We start from the raw sequence: 13,404 nt of genomic DNA, 5'->3' as shown, positions 1-13,404 counted from the left end.
AGTGCTGCGTGCAGAAGCATCGTGCCACTGCGCGAGGAGGTACTAGTTTATTGTCTAAGATATTTATATATATATCTTATGTGTTTTAAAAAAAAAAACCTTTTTATTTAAAAATTTTCCATTAGTCAAATTGAACAAATCAATTATGGCTTGATATGCAGTCTGCATAACAATTTCCATTTTAAACATACTGAAACATTATATTTTTGTTTTTAGAATATAAACCAGTTGGTAAGATAGGAGAAGGAACGTTTTCTTACGTTCTGAAGACACTGAGTCTTAGCGATGGCAAGTACTATGCGTGTAAACGCATGAAGCAACATTTTGAAAGGTATGCATAATTAATGATAGTACTACAGAAAATCTTAATTAAATTTGTTGGGAAAATGTGAAATTAAGACTAAATGAAGGTTTTTGAATACAAATGTATTAAAAAGGTTTGCATGTAGTATGGAAAGGGAACTCTGCTGCTGGTTATGCAGGGCCTCCTCATTTGGCATGGGGGTTATTTCCTTGAGTGCTCTAATTGATGTCATCCACTGTACTAAATACTGCCAAGCCGCTGGGTTGAGGGTGAAATGAGAAAAATGAGGACTAAATAGTTGATTTCTGGCTTTCCAAATGCACTGAATATACTTGTGCTGTTTCTATTTCGCTGTAAATAAATAATAGGAGGAGGAAATGTGTCAGTCCTTCCCCTGGACAATACTTTTTTTTTCAGTCTTACTTTAAATACTGTTTTAGTGCAAGTTAAAAACACTGTATTTATACTTATTCCATGTATAGCATTAGTTCTACTTCATACTTGCATTTATATTTAATTACACCCATCAGCAATATGCTATTTGGTCACAAAACAAGTGCCTTTTAACAGTTAGGAAAATAGAGGAGAGGGCTGTGTGGAAGTAGACATAGATTTGCCATTCTCTTCCAAATATATAAGTGTCAAACAGTGCCTTTTAGGTCACTGACTTTGCATTCTCAGTTATATGTATTAAGTTCCTAGGAAATCAGTGGGAGTGACATATTTGTACATATGAAGTAAAACGGGACATTTTGCTCTTAGGTGGGATTTCACAGTGTAGCTCAGAGCTTCAAAGACTAAGTTTAAAAAAGAAACAACCCCAAACTCAAATATCTTCAAGTAGTGCTCCTTCTGATTCTGTGTTATGTTGTTAGAGAAGTGTTGGTCCATTTATACATGACCTAAAACTGACCAAATTGTCCAAGTTATGAGCAAAAGAGCATTTAAACTAACTGTTTAACTATATCAGGGGCAGATGGTATGCAGTGGCAGGGCACAACAATAGGCCAGAACAAGCAGACTTTTTTCATGTAACATGTTTAAAACATCTTTTGGGCCTTTAACCCTTTCATAAATTGACCGACAAATTCTTTTGATGAAATCAACTCTTCTAGCAACAGATAAAAGTGTTTTAAGCAGAACATGCCCATACAAGGTATTTATCCTACTTTCAAATTGGAAAATACTGTTTTAGTGTTTAGCTTTAAGTCTCACTGTGAAAAGGCGTATGTGTCCCGTTCAGATCCACTACACAGTGTGCAAAGCTCTTTGGGTCCTGCTTCTTCCCCAGTTTCTGTAGCATGTAGTTTTGTTGTTTATTAAAGTCTAGGAGGGCAATTATTATTTAATTAATAATAATTAAACAGTAGTTACATAGTGTCTATTTTTAATGTAAGAGGTTACCATCAAAACTTAATTTTAAATGTTAAATTTGGTGAGACTAGATTGTCACTTTCAGCATCATGCTGAGTAGTACTTTTGAACAGAATAAACAGTATCGTACATACTGTTATGCAACACAGAATTCCTCCCAGATAGCTCCTTGGCATGGGAACTGAAGTCATGAGCACAAAACTTTACTACTTATCTGGTTTGAGTAAGTCCAGCTACTCCAGACTGCAAGAGGGAGTGAAGCCCTTCTCCCGATCACTGATTTGTGCTATAAAGAAACAAAGCAGGCAAACAGCTTATCAGGTCCTGCATTGGGAAGTTCCGTTACAGACTAAAGTGGAGTAGGTTCTGACGGTCTCATGGCAGGGAAGAAAAACAGTTATAATCCAGTCCCAGACTGCAAGTCAGTCTTCCTCTTTTCTTTTTACTTCAACTTTAGTATGGAACAAGTGAATAAGCTGAGAGAAGTACGAGCACTAAGGAGGCTGAGTCCGCATCCTAATATCCTTATGTTACATGACATTGTTTTGTAAGTATGGTGCATTGATTTCTTTCTTCCTTATTCCTTTATCTGAATGATATTCAGTAACTTTGGGGTCTAGAAGCAACCTGTAGGCACTTCAGCTTTTTATTCCAACAGAAAGGAAAAAAAAACAACAAATCTGTAAAATTCTGAAGTCTTCATGCCTTTTTTGTTAAGACAATCTGATATGGCTCTCACTTTCTCTGGATGTTTTGCAGCAGACCAAAAATATTTCAGCATCAGTATTAGCACTACAGGCTAGACATATTTTAAGCATAGCTAAACTTAATATCATAATATGTAATTTGCTGGTGATTTCAACCCATGTCCCATATCCAGCCAGTGCTTTAACCACACAACCTCATGTCTGCTGCAGACAGTATTTTGGTAAGGCACACTCAGAGCTTATCTGCTGGAAGAGGCTCTGGTTCTTCAAGGATCTTGGTTTGACTTTACAGACACTCCTTTGCAAATAACAGAATAATATTTTTTTCTTGCTCCCCAGGCTGTCTTATTCCCCTGCTCAGGGCTCTGGTACTGTACTCTAGGCCCGTTTTCTACAGATCTATGGAGAGTGGGTAATCCTGTCAGCAGCTTCGCTTTCTGGAATTCTCAGCTTCAGCTGCCCTGTTGTTAACAAAGTGTAATCCAGACGGCCAGCGAGCTCACCTCGCTCTTCCACAGACTGTCTGCAAGCTGAATTGCAGATTCAACCCTCAACTTTTTGCTGTCTGGGTTAAGGGAACGTTGCAGAGGGGATGTACTTTAATGCAGTTATCTTACAAGAAAAACTGAAGACCTAAAGACATCTGCCTCTGCAGGGCAGTGAAATGGAACATAAAGTATCAGATGTATTATCATATCGTGGTAAGACTGGAAACTGCTGTTGTCAGCAAAACACAGATTCCAGTCAGATACTAATTTCCACACAATAGACACTACTGGTGACCTAACTGGAAAGTATTTTCATATATGGCATAATGGCTTTCCTATCTTTTATTGCAAGATTGTATCAGTTAATTTACTGGAAATTTTTTTATACTTAACAGTGTGATATGCCCAGAAAACATGCCTTCAAATAACTTCATGGAGCATCAGTTAACTTTTGCAACGGACGCTTTGGATAGGATAAACTAAAACTATGATACTTCAGACCCCAAGTTGAAAAACTTCTCTGAGAAAGTATCAACTAAAAATGAAAATGTCCATTTTAATACTGGTTAAACTAAGTACTTTTTTCTATGCTGCATACAAATCAACATGTAAATTTTATTTCTAGCTTAAACTCTCCTTGTTTTTTCAGTGATAAAAAAGCTGGCTCCCTTTCACTGATATGTGAACTTATGGACATGAATATTTATGAGCTGATAAAAGGTATGTAGCATATGCTTAAGAAACACACAAACCCTCCTTGTGTAGATCACAAAGTGGGATTCATTATTTTTCACTTGGTGGTTCACTGTTAGATGGTATGAAACTCATAGGGAAATTTTGTGCTATATTGGTTTACTCTTTCTTTCCTTCTTTCCAGTGCAAATACCCCTGCAGAAGGTTTCCAGTGAGTCAGGTCCATGGCCATCTATTGCTACAGTCAAACTTTACATGAGAACAGGGGAACAACCTTGACTGCAAACCACAAAATAATTGCTTTATGTAGCAAAAAACCCCCCAAACCAACCCCTAAATAGGTTCTTTGTTAGGTCAGGACTGTAATGACATAACAAGAAAATTATTGCCCTTTCCCCACCCCAAAAAAAATACTGAATCAATGAATAATGATTTTCAGAGTTTATATCTAGTAAAAATGCCTTTTACCAAGTTTTCTCTATAAAATAACAGTGTTCCCTGAAACCTCCTGTATTTAAAAATTCTGGAGCTATTTGTTGAAGCAGATGGGAGACTGTAAAGCTTGGGGAAGAGTTCCTACAAAAAAGTTTAGAACAAAAGCTGATTTAAAACCAGATCTCATATAGGCACCAAAGGAGCTGGATACAGCAAATGAAGGGACACTTACTTATAATTCAGTATTGAAAGATAATTTTTTTCTGAATAATTAAAAATTTGTAATGTCTTAACAGTTGGGAGATTCATTTAAATAACTGAACATGCAACTGTCATTCAGTGTGGTAGCACAGATAAAGACTCGCTCCCAAACATTACATTAGTGACACTTGAGTATTCAGTTCTCTAACAAAAGCAGTAACCCTCTGCCTGACCTAGATAAGAATTTGAGGTTAAAATACAGTTGTTTGGTGATCACTGAAACAGACACGAAAATTTGCTGGTTTTAATAAGACATTTTATTTTTACAGGATAAATTTGTTAAGTTGTAAAGTCAGAATAATGGCACATAGGAAGGAGTCTTCATTGTTAGTGAGTTAGTCCAGGACATTAAAAACAATCCTCCATCTTCTCCTTCTAAGAAAGATACTGTGCTTCAGCTATGAAAAATCAGAATGTTTAGGTTTGTTCTTTAACTGCCTTTTTTTTTTTACCCCAGAGTATTTGCTTTCATTTGCTTACATTTCTCAGTGTTTCTCTCATTCTTTTCATGTGTAAAAGCCTGCTATATTAAGCATTGTATACAGATGGAAATTAGTCTGATAGTTTCACTATGTTCTGCTATGGTTTTTTATTTTAAAATACAATTTTTATCAAACTCAAGTTTTTAATAAGAAGATTGTTTTCCTGCCACTTAGTTTTAAAAGCTTCCTTTTTTTATAGCATGGTGAATCAGTTCAAAATTAAATCTGTGTTCAATTGTAATCTGAAATGCTGTGGTTAGGGGTTATCTCAACATTAATTTGGGTTTATCGGAACTTCTGTAAATTGCTGGTTCTTCTTTATGGTCTGGATTTTGTGCCTGGACTTTGTTTTCCATAATACAAGGTATTTTTTTCACCTTGTACAAGGTGGTGGTACATGGGGTGGAACTTGTCAAATCATAGAATAAACAGGAAAATGAAGGACAGATTGCTGTGGAGATTCTTAAAAAAGAAAAAAAAGTATTTTGATATTTTCAAGTATTAAAGTATTTTGTTTGACTGAAAACCAGTCTTGCCTTTAGTTTAATCAAGAACAGTTTGGTCATTTAAAGTGGTGAATTAAATAAGGCTCAGAGGGAGGTGGGGAAGATGCCACAAGTGAAAACAGTTGTAGCCTCAGGTGTGATCACCTTACGATTCACTTCATCATGACTTCCAGATTGAGGTTTCTCTCACGATAAAGCTGGAAGTAAAAGCCAGATTTTACTAGTGACCTGTAATGAAAAAACAATTTGACATGGCTTCTTTTTATGAAGGCCTGAATTTTTAAATACTGCTAATAATCCAAGTTTGTTTGAATAGCTGCATTTTATAAAATCTTTCCTACTATAAATGACAAAAATCCTGATGTTGAAACCACCATTTATCTCTGCTGGGTTAATAATACTCCAGTTCCCCATGTAAGCGGTACTCTGTTTCAAGTGCTTTGTTATCTAATCCTGCTCCGTGGTGGATTAGGTGGCTGACTGGAGGAGTGCTGTCATCAGTTAGGAACACACGTCCCGCTGGCTGCTAGGACTTGCAGCCTCAACCAGTTAGTGTCCTGGTAATCTCCCTCCTCCTCCCCAGCCAATTACTCATACTACTGTCATCAGGCAGATCAGTACCTGCTTTGTTTTTCAAAAATGTCATCATTTCTGCCTCCCTTGATGACATTGCAGCGTTACATAAAGGCATTACAGCAAGCTTAAAAGGCCTTTGGAGCCTATAAAAGAAAAAAGCTGAGTAGTTACTGAATGGCTCTGAAAAATAGATAAATTTTATACCTGTCATTATTGCACAACGACAATAGCAAGCTGAACTACATAGGTTAACCTTTAATTTGCAAGTCAAGTGTGAATCAGTCATCTAAGCATGGCAGTAATTAGAGGTGATTGATATGAATCTTGAACCTTAAGGACAGTTACTTTGTTCAGAGAGGAAAACAGTTGTTTAGAAGTGAAATATTGCAGTTCTGTTAGAACCTGGGGAAACAGATACTGCAAGAAAAACCTGCAGTAAAAGCTAAGGCAGATTGCAGACTGTTGAATTGACAGTTGTTAGCTGAGCTATCTCTGGTGCATACTGAAATCTCAATTATGTCTGAAGTTGAGTGGAAAATGGATTACAAAGCTAGCTATAAATGACAGAAATAGTACAATTGAAAAAGGTAATATCAATGTATTGTTGGAAGCTGAAGAGTAATATTTTTGTATTTTGTCGTTTGCTAAAAAGGACTTGTACAACTTGAAATTTAATTCTAGGAAGGAGAAAGCCATTACCTGAAAAAAAAATTAAGAATTACATGTACCAGTTATGCACATCTCTTGATTACATACATAGGTAAGAGACCTGGTTCAGCAACAGCTTTAGAGTAAATGTATCCTACATTTATTTCAGAGTCATCTCTAAGCAGAGACATACAATGGTTTGGGGCAGCAGATTTGCTGCAGGGAGAAAAAAGGTCATTGCCCAGCTGCACCTTTGCCTGTCAGAGCCCTGGAAGGCAGCGAGCAGGCGGCCCATGCTGCGGCCAGCACCTGAAGGAGCTCTAGTACCTGCTGCAGGAAGCCCTCCTGGGAGGGGTGGCCCTTGCAATCCCTTGGCAACCCTGGTGAGAGCAAAACCAGGAACCCTGGTCTCCCCTTCCTGGCCTTGCCCTTTCCCCATGCCCATACCTGTAGCTGTTGCCTCACCATGGTGGCAAAATTCTATCTTTTAATATGCTGTTGGTAAATTTAAAGAAAGTGTTAGTTTCTTTAAGTACTTTTTTTCAAATAACTGGAAGCACTGATAATGTTTATCTTTTTCCTGAACTCTTCTCTCTGGTGTGTTTATATTGTTACAGAAATGGGATATTTCACAGGGATGTGAAACCAGAAAACATATTAATAAAGGTAATTAATTTTATGTGAGAGTATTTAACTGAAAGTGAAGTATATCAGTATTTTTCTCTTTACTCTGAGAAGGTAGTGGTTCTTCATGAGTATAAGTACAGTTTTTAAAAAATAGACAGTTACTTCTAATACTGTATTCATGATCTAGAGGAATGAACAAGCAAGTTTGTTATTGGCTAAAACCTGAAATGGATCAGCCTGCATGTGGTCACTCCAGTCTAAAAACCTGTTCTTTATCCTCTGCTAATATATATTTTCTGTGTTAACCTAGAAATGAGCAATAGGCTTCAGTTCTGCAGCTCTTCCTTTCTATATTCAATTCCTATGTTTAGTGGAAGGTATTAATGCAAAAATTAGCAGAAGGTATTAGCTTTTAGAAGATGTCTTCATTGAAATCTATTCTTCTGACAGTTTCAGAATATTGTTTTGCTAATGTCTGAAAAGCAAGGATTTCAAAAATTCCATTTATGAAATTTTATTTTCTGGAGATAATTTTTTCTTTTAAGTCTTAGAAGTGTACAGGAGACGCTGTTACAGAAAGAAGCCAAAGCCACTTACTGTATCACTGCTAAGCACAAGAACTCTTAAGAAAATCACTTAATCCAGATGTCCTATTTAGCCGTCTTCCCTTCAGGAATAGTCCCCATGCTTTTCAATTAACTCTTAGCTCTTTCTTTTAATGATGTACAGAATGATATTTGCACATATTATGGGATGCAGATATCTTCAAGCCTGGAGCTACTTGCTATTTGAATGCAGTTTTACTGCTGTACTACCCCTGGGATTTCTGAAAGTTTACTCTTAAAGTAATCCGTGATTTTTTTATGATGACTACTTCACACGTTTAAGGAAAATCTTTGCTTGAATATTTCAGTGTTTCTAATTTGTCAAAATACTTTATTTTTGCAGCAGAATACCCTGAAGTTAGGAGATTTTGGATCTTGTAGGAGTATCTATTCTAAGCAGCCACATACGGAATATATCTCCACACGCTGGTACAGAGCACCTGAATGCTTGCTTACCAATGGCTACTATAGTTACAAAATTGATATGTGGAGTGCTGGCTGTGTTTTCTATGAAATCGCAAGGTACAGTGTTTAGTGGAGGGTTTTTCTGATTATTAATCAATCAAATAAAAGGTAAATAACTCAAATAAGGAGCACATGGTACAGGTAACATGATCTTTGTTTCCATGGTTTTGTGGAAGCTTCTTCTGTGATTAGTCTGCAGGGCTCATGAGGCAGAAGTCCTGTCTTGTCCGGAGCTCTCTTCACCCTGTGGCAGGTTAATAATAAAGCAGTGGGATGTTCAAGAGAACATAGTACCAACAAAAAAATATTTACAAGGAAAATAACATTTTTGAACAGTTGGTTGTTTTGTTGTTTGAGTTCCACCCCCCTGCCATTGGCTTCATGGTTGAGTTTGGTAAAAATGTATTTTCTCTGCTTTGTCTCTGAATAGAGGATGGCTCATTTCCTGTCGTGAGCATCACTAACTATCCTCAGTCTTGTTAATGCACACCATTACAAAATTTTTCCCTCTTTTTTTTGACTTACTGTTCTGCAAAACCAGAGGAGATTAGAGAAGACGCTCCCTCTGATTTACTACTTTGATTTGTAATACAGTGTGTTTAAGACCCTTGTGCCGGGACTTTATGTCCTGGAATATTTTTGAGGTCAGGTTCTGATGAAGAGTTCAAGAAAACTTGGATTAAAATCCTTTGAGCTTTTTGATGATGATGAAACTGTAACTCAAAAAAATTGTCATTGTTCTTCAAGAAAAAAGGAAAAATAATCACCATGAGTATTTCTCCAATATCTCTGTGCCCTAGCAACAGCAGCAGTTCTTCTTTATTCTCCTCCCACACTGCTGTCTCTGATATGCAACCAGGAGTGGTAACATTTGCTTTGCTTCTTTCCTCCTCCTCCACATGGCAAGTGCAGCTGCTGCTATCACCATCACATTAAATGACAACCCTTATGCTTTGCCTGCTCACTTGTAGAAACAGTTCTACTTTGGTCAGAAAACTGTTAACAGAAAAATCCTGACTGTGGCAGTTCTCTTGCAAAGTAAACTCCGACCAGAAGCTTTAAAAATGCCATGTATTTCCATTTCAATTTTAATCAGGTGGGCTTTGAAGTCTGGCAAGAAAATTTCACGCTGCAAACTTAAGTTTTCTTAGGGCTAAAAACCTTAAAGATATTTCCTTGTAATTTTAGCTTAATGTAACAAATGTAATTCTTTGCAACCACTGCACACTTTCAGAGACCTGAGAGATGTGTTCAGAGAGAAATGAGTGATGTTTATTGGAAATTATCCAATTAAAAAGATACAGTCTTGCCAAGCTAAAGGAAATTATGGACAGGTTTGTTTCCTTTTAAGTGCACCTTGCAGTTTTTGCTGCTGAATGTTTGTGTAAGCCTCTATGCTTTACACCACATTGTGTAAGAACTTTTAGTCTTTTACTCAGATGTGCTTATCTTCCCAATCTTTTTCTCCCTCCTTCTGTTCTTTATAAATCATGGTTCCTGGATTACATTTTTTGTGGATTGCACAGTTGTTCTTCACTATGTTATAGTCTTACATTTAGAGACAGCTCATTTTTGTAGTTCACACAAAAGCTACTTCCAGCTGCTTGTCTTGATATAGCTGCACAACATGAATCAGATCTCTCCTTCCTCCTCTCAAAAGTTTTATGAAGACATTCAGGGAAGTGTGGAGCCAGCTGTTAGAATCTGCAAACAGTTAAAAGAAGTTTCTCCCATCTACAAAGAGGCTGTTTTACTTCAAGGATCACACGGTGCTATTGAAGTGTTTCTTAAACTATAAACCCAAGGAAATGTTCTGCTAATATGGAAAAAGGCAACATGTGCAAGAAACAGTTAGTGGCCTGAACTTGTTAAGTCAGATTGCTCTATTGATAACAAAGTTTTCAAGGACTCTATGCAAATTTTATATTAACTGAGGATCAAGCCCAGGAATGCAGTTCAAATTACCATCTTTCCAGCAGTGCTGCTTGCAAAGGATCTCTGTGTTAGGAATGGAATGCTTCTTATATATTTCTATGTGCATGCACAACAAGAGGGACTACTTGGCTCTGCTGTCTTAAAATGAGGAAAACACAAAGTCTTCTGGGATCTGCCACTTCACTAGGAGGAAACACCATCCTGTATCTTTTGCCTTTTGCCAGGAGGGATGTTCCCTTTACATATTTTACCCCAGACCTGTAAGGAGAAGGCAATTACAAATTTCTGTTTAATAACCCAAACTACTCTTTCCATTCAAAGATGCAGTTGTATTCATCTGCTGCTGACATGTTATTCTTCAGTTGTTGGTTGGTATTAAAATGTCCACAAATGAGTAATTCTAAAATGTATCTTCCTCATAAATGAACATTTTTTAACTGAAGTGGCAGCTATGCCACTTAAACTAGTTTAATTGTGTCTTCTCTAGTGCCAATACTACCATCTCTTACCTTGCAGTTTTCAGCCTCTCTTTCCTGGATCTAATGAGCTGGACCAAATTTCAAAAATCCATGATGTTATAGGCACTCCTGCTAACAGAACTCTCAACAAGCTGAAGCAGTAAGCATGCACTCCCATAATTATCAATTTCACTGTTTAAATATACACAATAAAGCTGTACAACTGTGTGCAATTTCTGCTCAGGGAACCAACACAAAAATCTCAATCTGTTGTGATGGTTGCTGACCAGAGCAGCATCTTCTAACCCTACCCAGAAAGAATCACGCATTCGTGGTCCCTGTAGGCAGGGCAGAGGAAATCTCAGCCCATATCAGTCTTATTTGGCCTTTTATTTCCATTGTATCTTTAAGGCCAATGACATCACTTGTTAGGAAAGAAAATTTGGTTTTTGCAAGTATTACTTACTTGTCCCTAATAAATGATTACCTAAATCAGATGAGAATAATTTTTTCAGTAAATTGTAATTCTGTCAGAATATGCATGAATAACCTGTTTGTTCTTAACTTAACACAGGTCAAGAATTGCAAGCTTTTCTTTTCCCTTTAAAAAAGGAAAAGGAATACCTCCTCTCGTGCACAATTTGTCTCCCAAAGGCATCTCTCTCCTGTATGCAATGATAAAATATGATCCTGATGAGAGAATTGCTGCCCATCAAGCATTACAGCACCTTTATTTTCAAGAACTCTGGCAAGTGATTTCAAATTATTTTAGTCTTAAAGACTAAAATTAAAAAGTGGGGAGAGCGTGGTGTGATTATTAAAGTGGACTGAAATGGAGTTTGCTTACACTGCTAGTACTTAGCTTGCAATACCATGAACATAATTCAGTCAGCATAAACTTTTGCATTGAGTCCAAACTTCACGTCAAATAAAAGTGATGTTTTTCTCTTTTTTTCCCCAAACTTTTTAGGGCAGCTGATACACAAGCTTTGGCCATGCAGAAAAAATTAAGATTACTAGGAAACACATCACAGCAAGTACCTCTGCACTGGTGGCAAATTTCAAAGGAAAGTCAAAGACAGGTAATATTTAAGTGGAAGAATTGTCAGCCTGTTTAGATAAAGTCGTTTGTGGCACAGAGCTTGTTAGCTAGAAACAAATGTTTTACTTAAGCCGATTACTTGGTTTAATTCAGTCTGCCTAAACACTGATCTTGATTGGGTCTGATGCCGTTCCCCCCCCCCCATGAAACACAGGAGTTAGAATTTAGAAGCTGTGATACCACATAATCCCTTTGGTAGACTCTTGTCATAGTTGCTGTTACTTAAAGCAACAGTTCTGCATTTTTTAAAAAAATATTATCATCCTCTTTTTGCTGTTGGCCTTTGAATTACAGAGTTTTACTGATGAAGTTGAAGCAGAGACAGAAAGTGTGCTTCAAGTCTGCATTTTGAGCAAATAAATTATTTTTTTAGTCTTAATTATCTTGTATTTAGATGATATCTGGGAAAATCCTAAGATTGTATTTGACATTGGAAATCAAAAAATTAAAATCTGATTACAAATTCTGGCAAATGAAAATTTTGTTTATGTTCAAGCTTTGTGAAGAATACTCAACATATTCACTCTTGAGGTTTGCTGTATCTGCAAGGTGAGATAGAAGCCAGTACTACATGAAAAACTCTCAAATACAGGTTTTTTTCAAAAAAACCAAATTACAGTAGGAAAAAAACTTGTAAATTATTTTCTGCTGTGCTTTTAACCTTGAAAGCATGAACTCTTCTTACACAGGAGCAGACACTTTTCCCACCAGTTTAGTTCTGGGGTTCATCAATGTAGGCTTTGTAAGAAGTTCTTTCAGGAAAAGTTGTAAGAAACATCCAGTGAGGCAGTAATTTTTAAAATACAATTAGCTGAAGTAGTATTTGGCCGTGTTATTTTTTTCTGATTATTTAGATTTTCTCTTTTAACTTTATTCCTTTGTTTGTTTTCAGAAAGAAATTGAATCTTGTGTATTTATTTTAAAAGCATCCTCTTAGGAAAGTCCAGGAAAAAACAAAACAACAACATGGACCTCCTCGTGAAGAATTACCAAAATTAAACCTTTCTGGAGTAGCCAAACTGACTTCCTGTCCTTCTCCTACGCTGCATTCAGTGCTCTGGGCACCGAAGGAAAGTGGTGCAGCCCCTGCGTTCCAGTCTGTTAGATTTACTGGATCAAATGCTGAGGTACCGACTCCGACTTGCTCATTAAAATGTAATAGCGAAATATGTTTTACAGAGTGGATTTCAAACTTCCATTGTTTCCTCAACAGTATGAGAAACAGAAGGCACTTAAGTCTTCCCCGAAACATTTCCACTTACCTGCTATAGAACGAAGAGGAGGAGGTTACTGACCACCTTGTAAAGTGTTTGGAGTGTGAGGAAAAGCACGACTATGCAGTGAGCGAGATCCAGTCACGCTTCCGTTGTTACAGATCTGACAAGCACAGCAGTGCCTTATTTTGTGTTTCTCTGACAAGTGGTAGGAAAATCCCACGAGGTTCTGAAGGGCTCCCCCACCCTTTGGGCATTCTGTTCCTGGAGGGTGTCAGTATTTAATTAAAGCATTGTTTTGGCAGAGCTTAGAGCACTCTGTATTGAACTATTTTTTCCTTTTAGAAGGTGATGGAGGAGGAGGTTGGTTAAAAATAACATGAAGGGTTTCTTTGAGCTTCAGTATTAGGAATGGAATGTTATCTACAAAATACAAGTTTTCACATTATGTTATAAATGACAGCTAACTTTTGTACATTTTTTAGATGTAAAAAAATTTGTTTTTCAGTCAACTCTAGAAAGTA

At 36.9% G+C, this 13,404-nt stretch overlaps 1 protein-coding gene across 1 annotated transcript; it reads left to right on the top strand.

Moving 5' to 3' along the window:
* Positions 1–221: 221 nt before the first annotated feature.
* On the top strand, positions 222–12,960 carry MOK (MOK protein kinase). The gene is given in 11 exon segments (XM_029083608.1): positions 222–331; positions 2,136–2,225; positions 3,523–3,593; positions 6,508–6,586; positions 7,092–7,140; positions 8,050–8,228; positions 10,623–10,724; positions 11,139–11,312; positions 11,535–11,646; positions 12,593–12,833; positions 12,836–12,960. Coding segments are annotated over 11 exon segments (1,242 nt in total). The 5' UTR covers positions 222–311.
* Positions 12,961–13,404: the final 444 nt, after the last annotated feature.

The sequence above is a fragment of the Antrostomus carolinensis genome, unplaced genomic scaffold (genome assembly GCF_000700745.2).
Source record: "Antrostomus carolinensis isolate BGI_N321 unplaced genomic scaffold, ASM70074v2 scaffold46042, whole genome shotgun sequence".
NCBI lineage: Eukaryota > Metazoa > Chordata > Aves > Caprimulgiformes > Caprimulgidae > Antrostomus > Antrostomus carolinensis.
The sequence above is the reverse complement of the archived record's forward strand: the minus strand, read 5'-3'. Positions and strand labels throughout refer to the sequence as shown.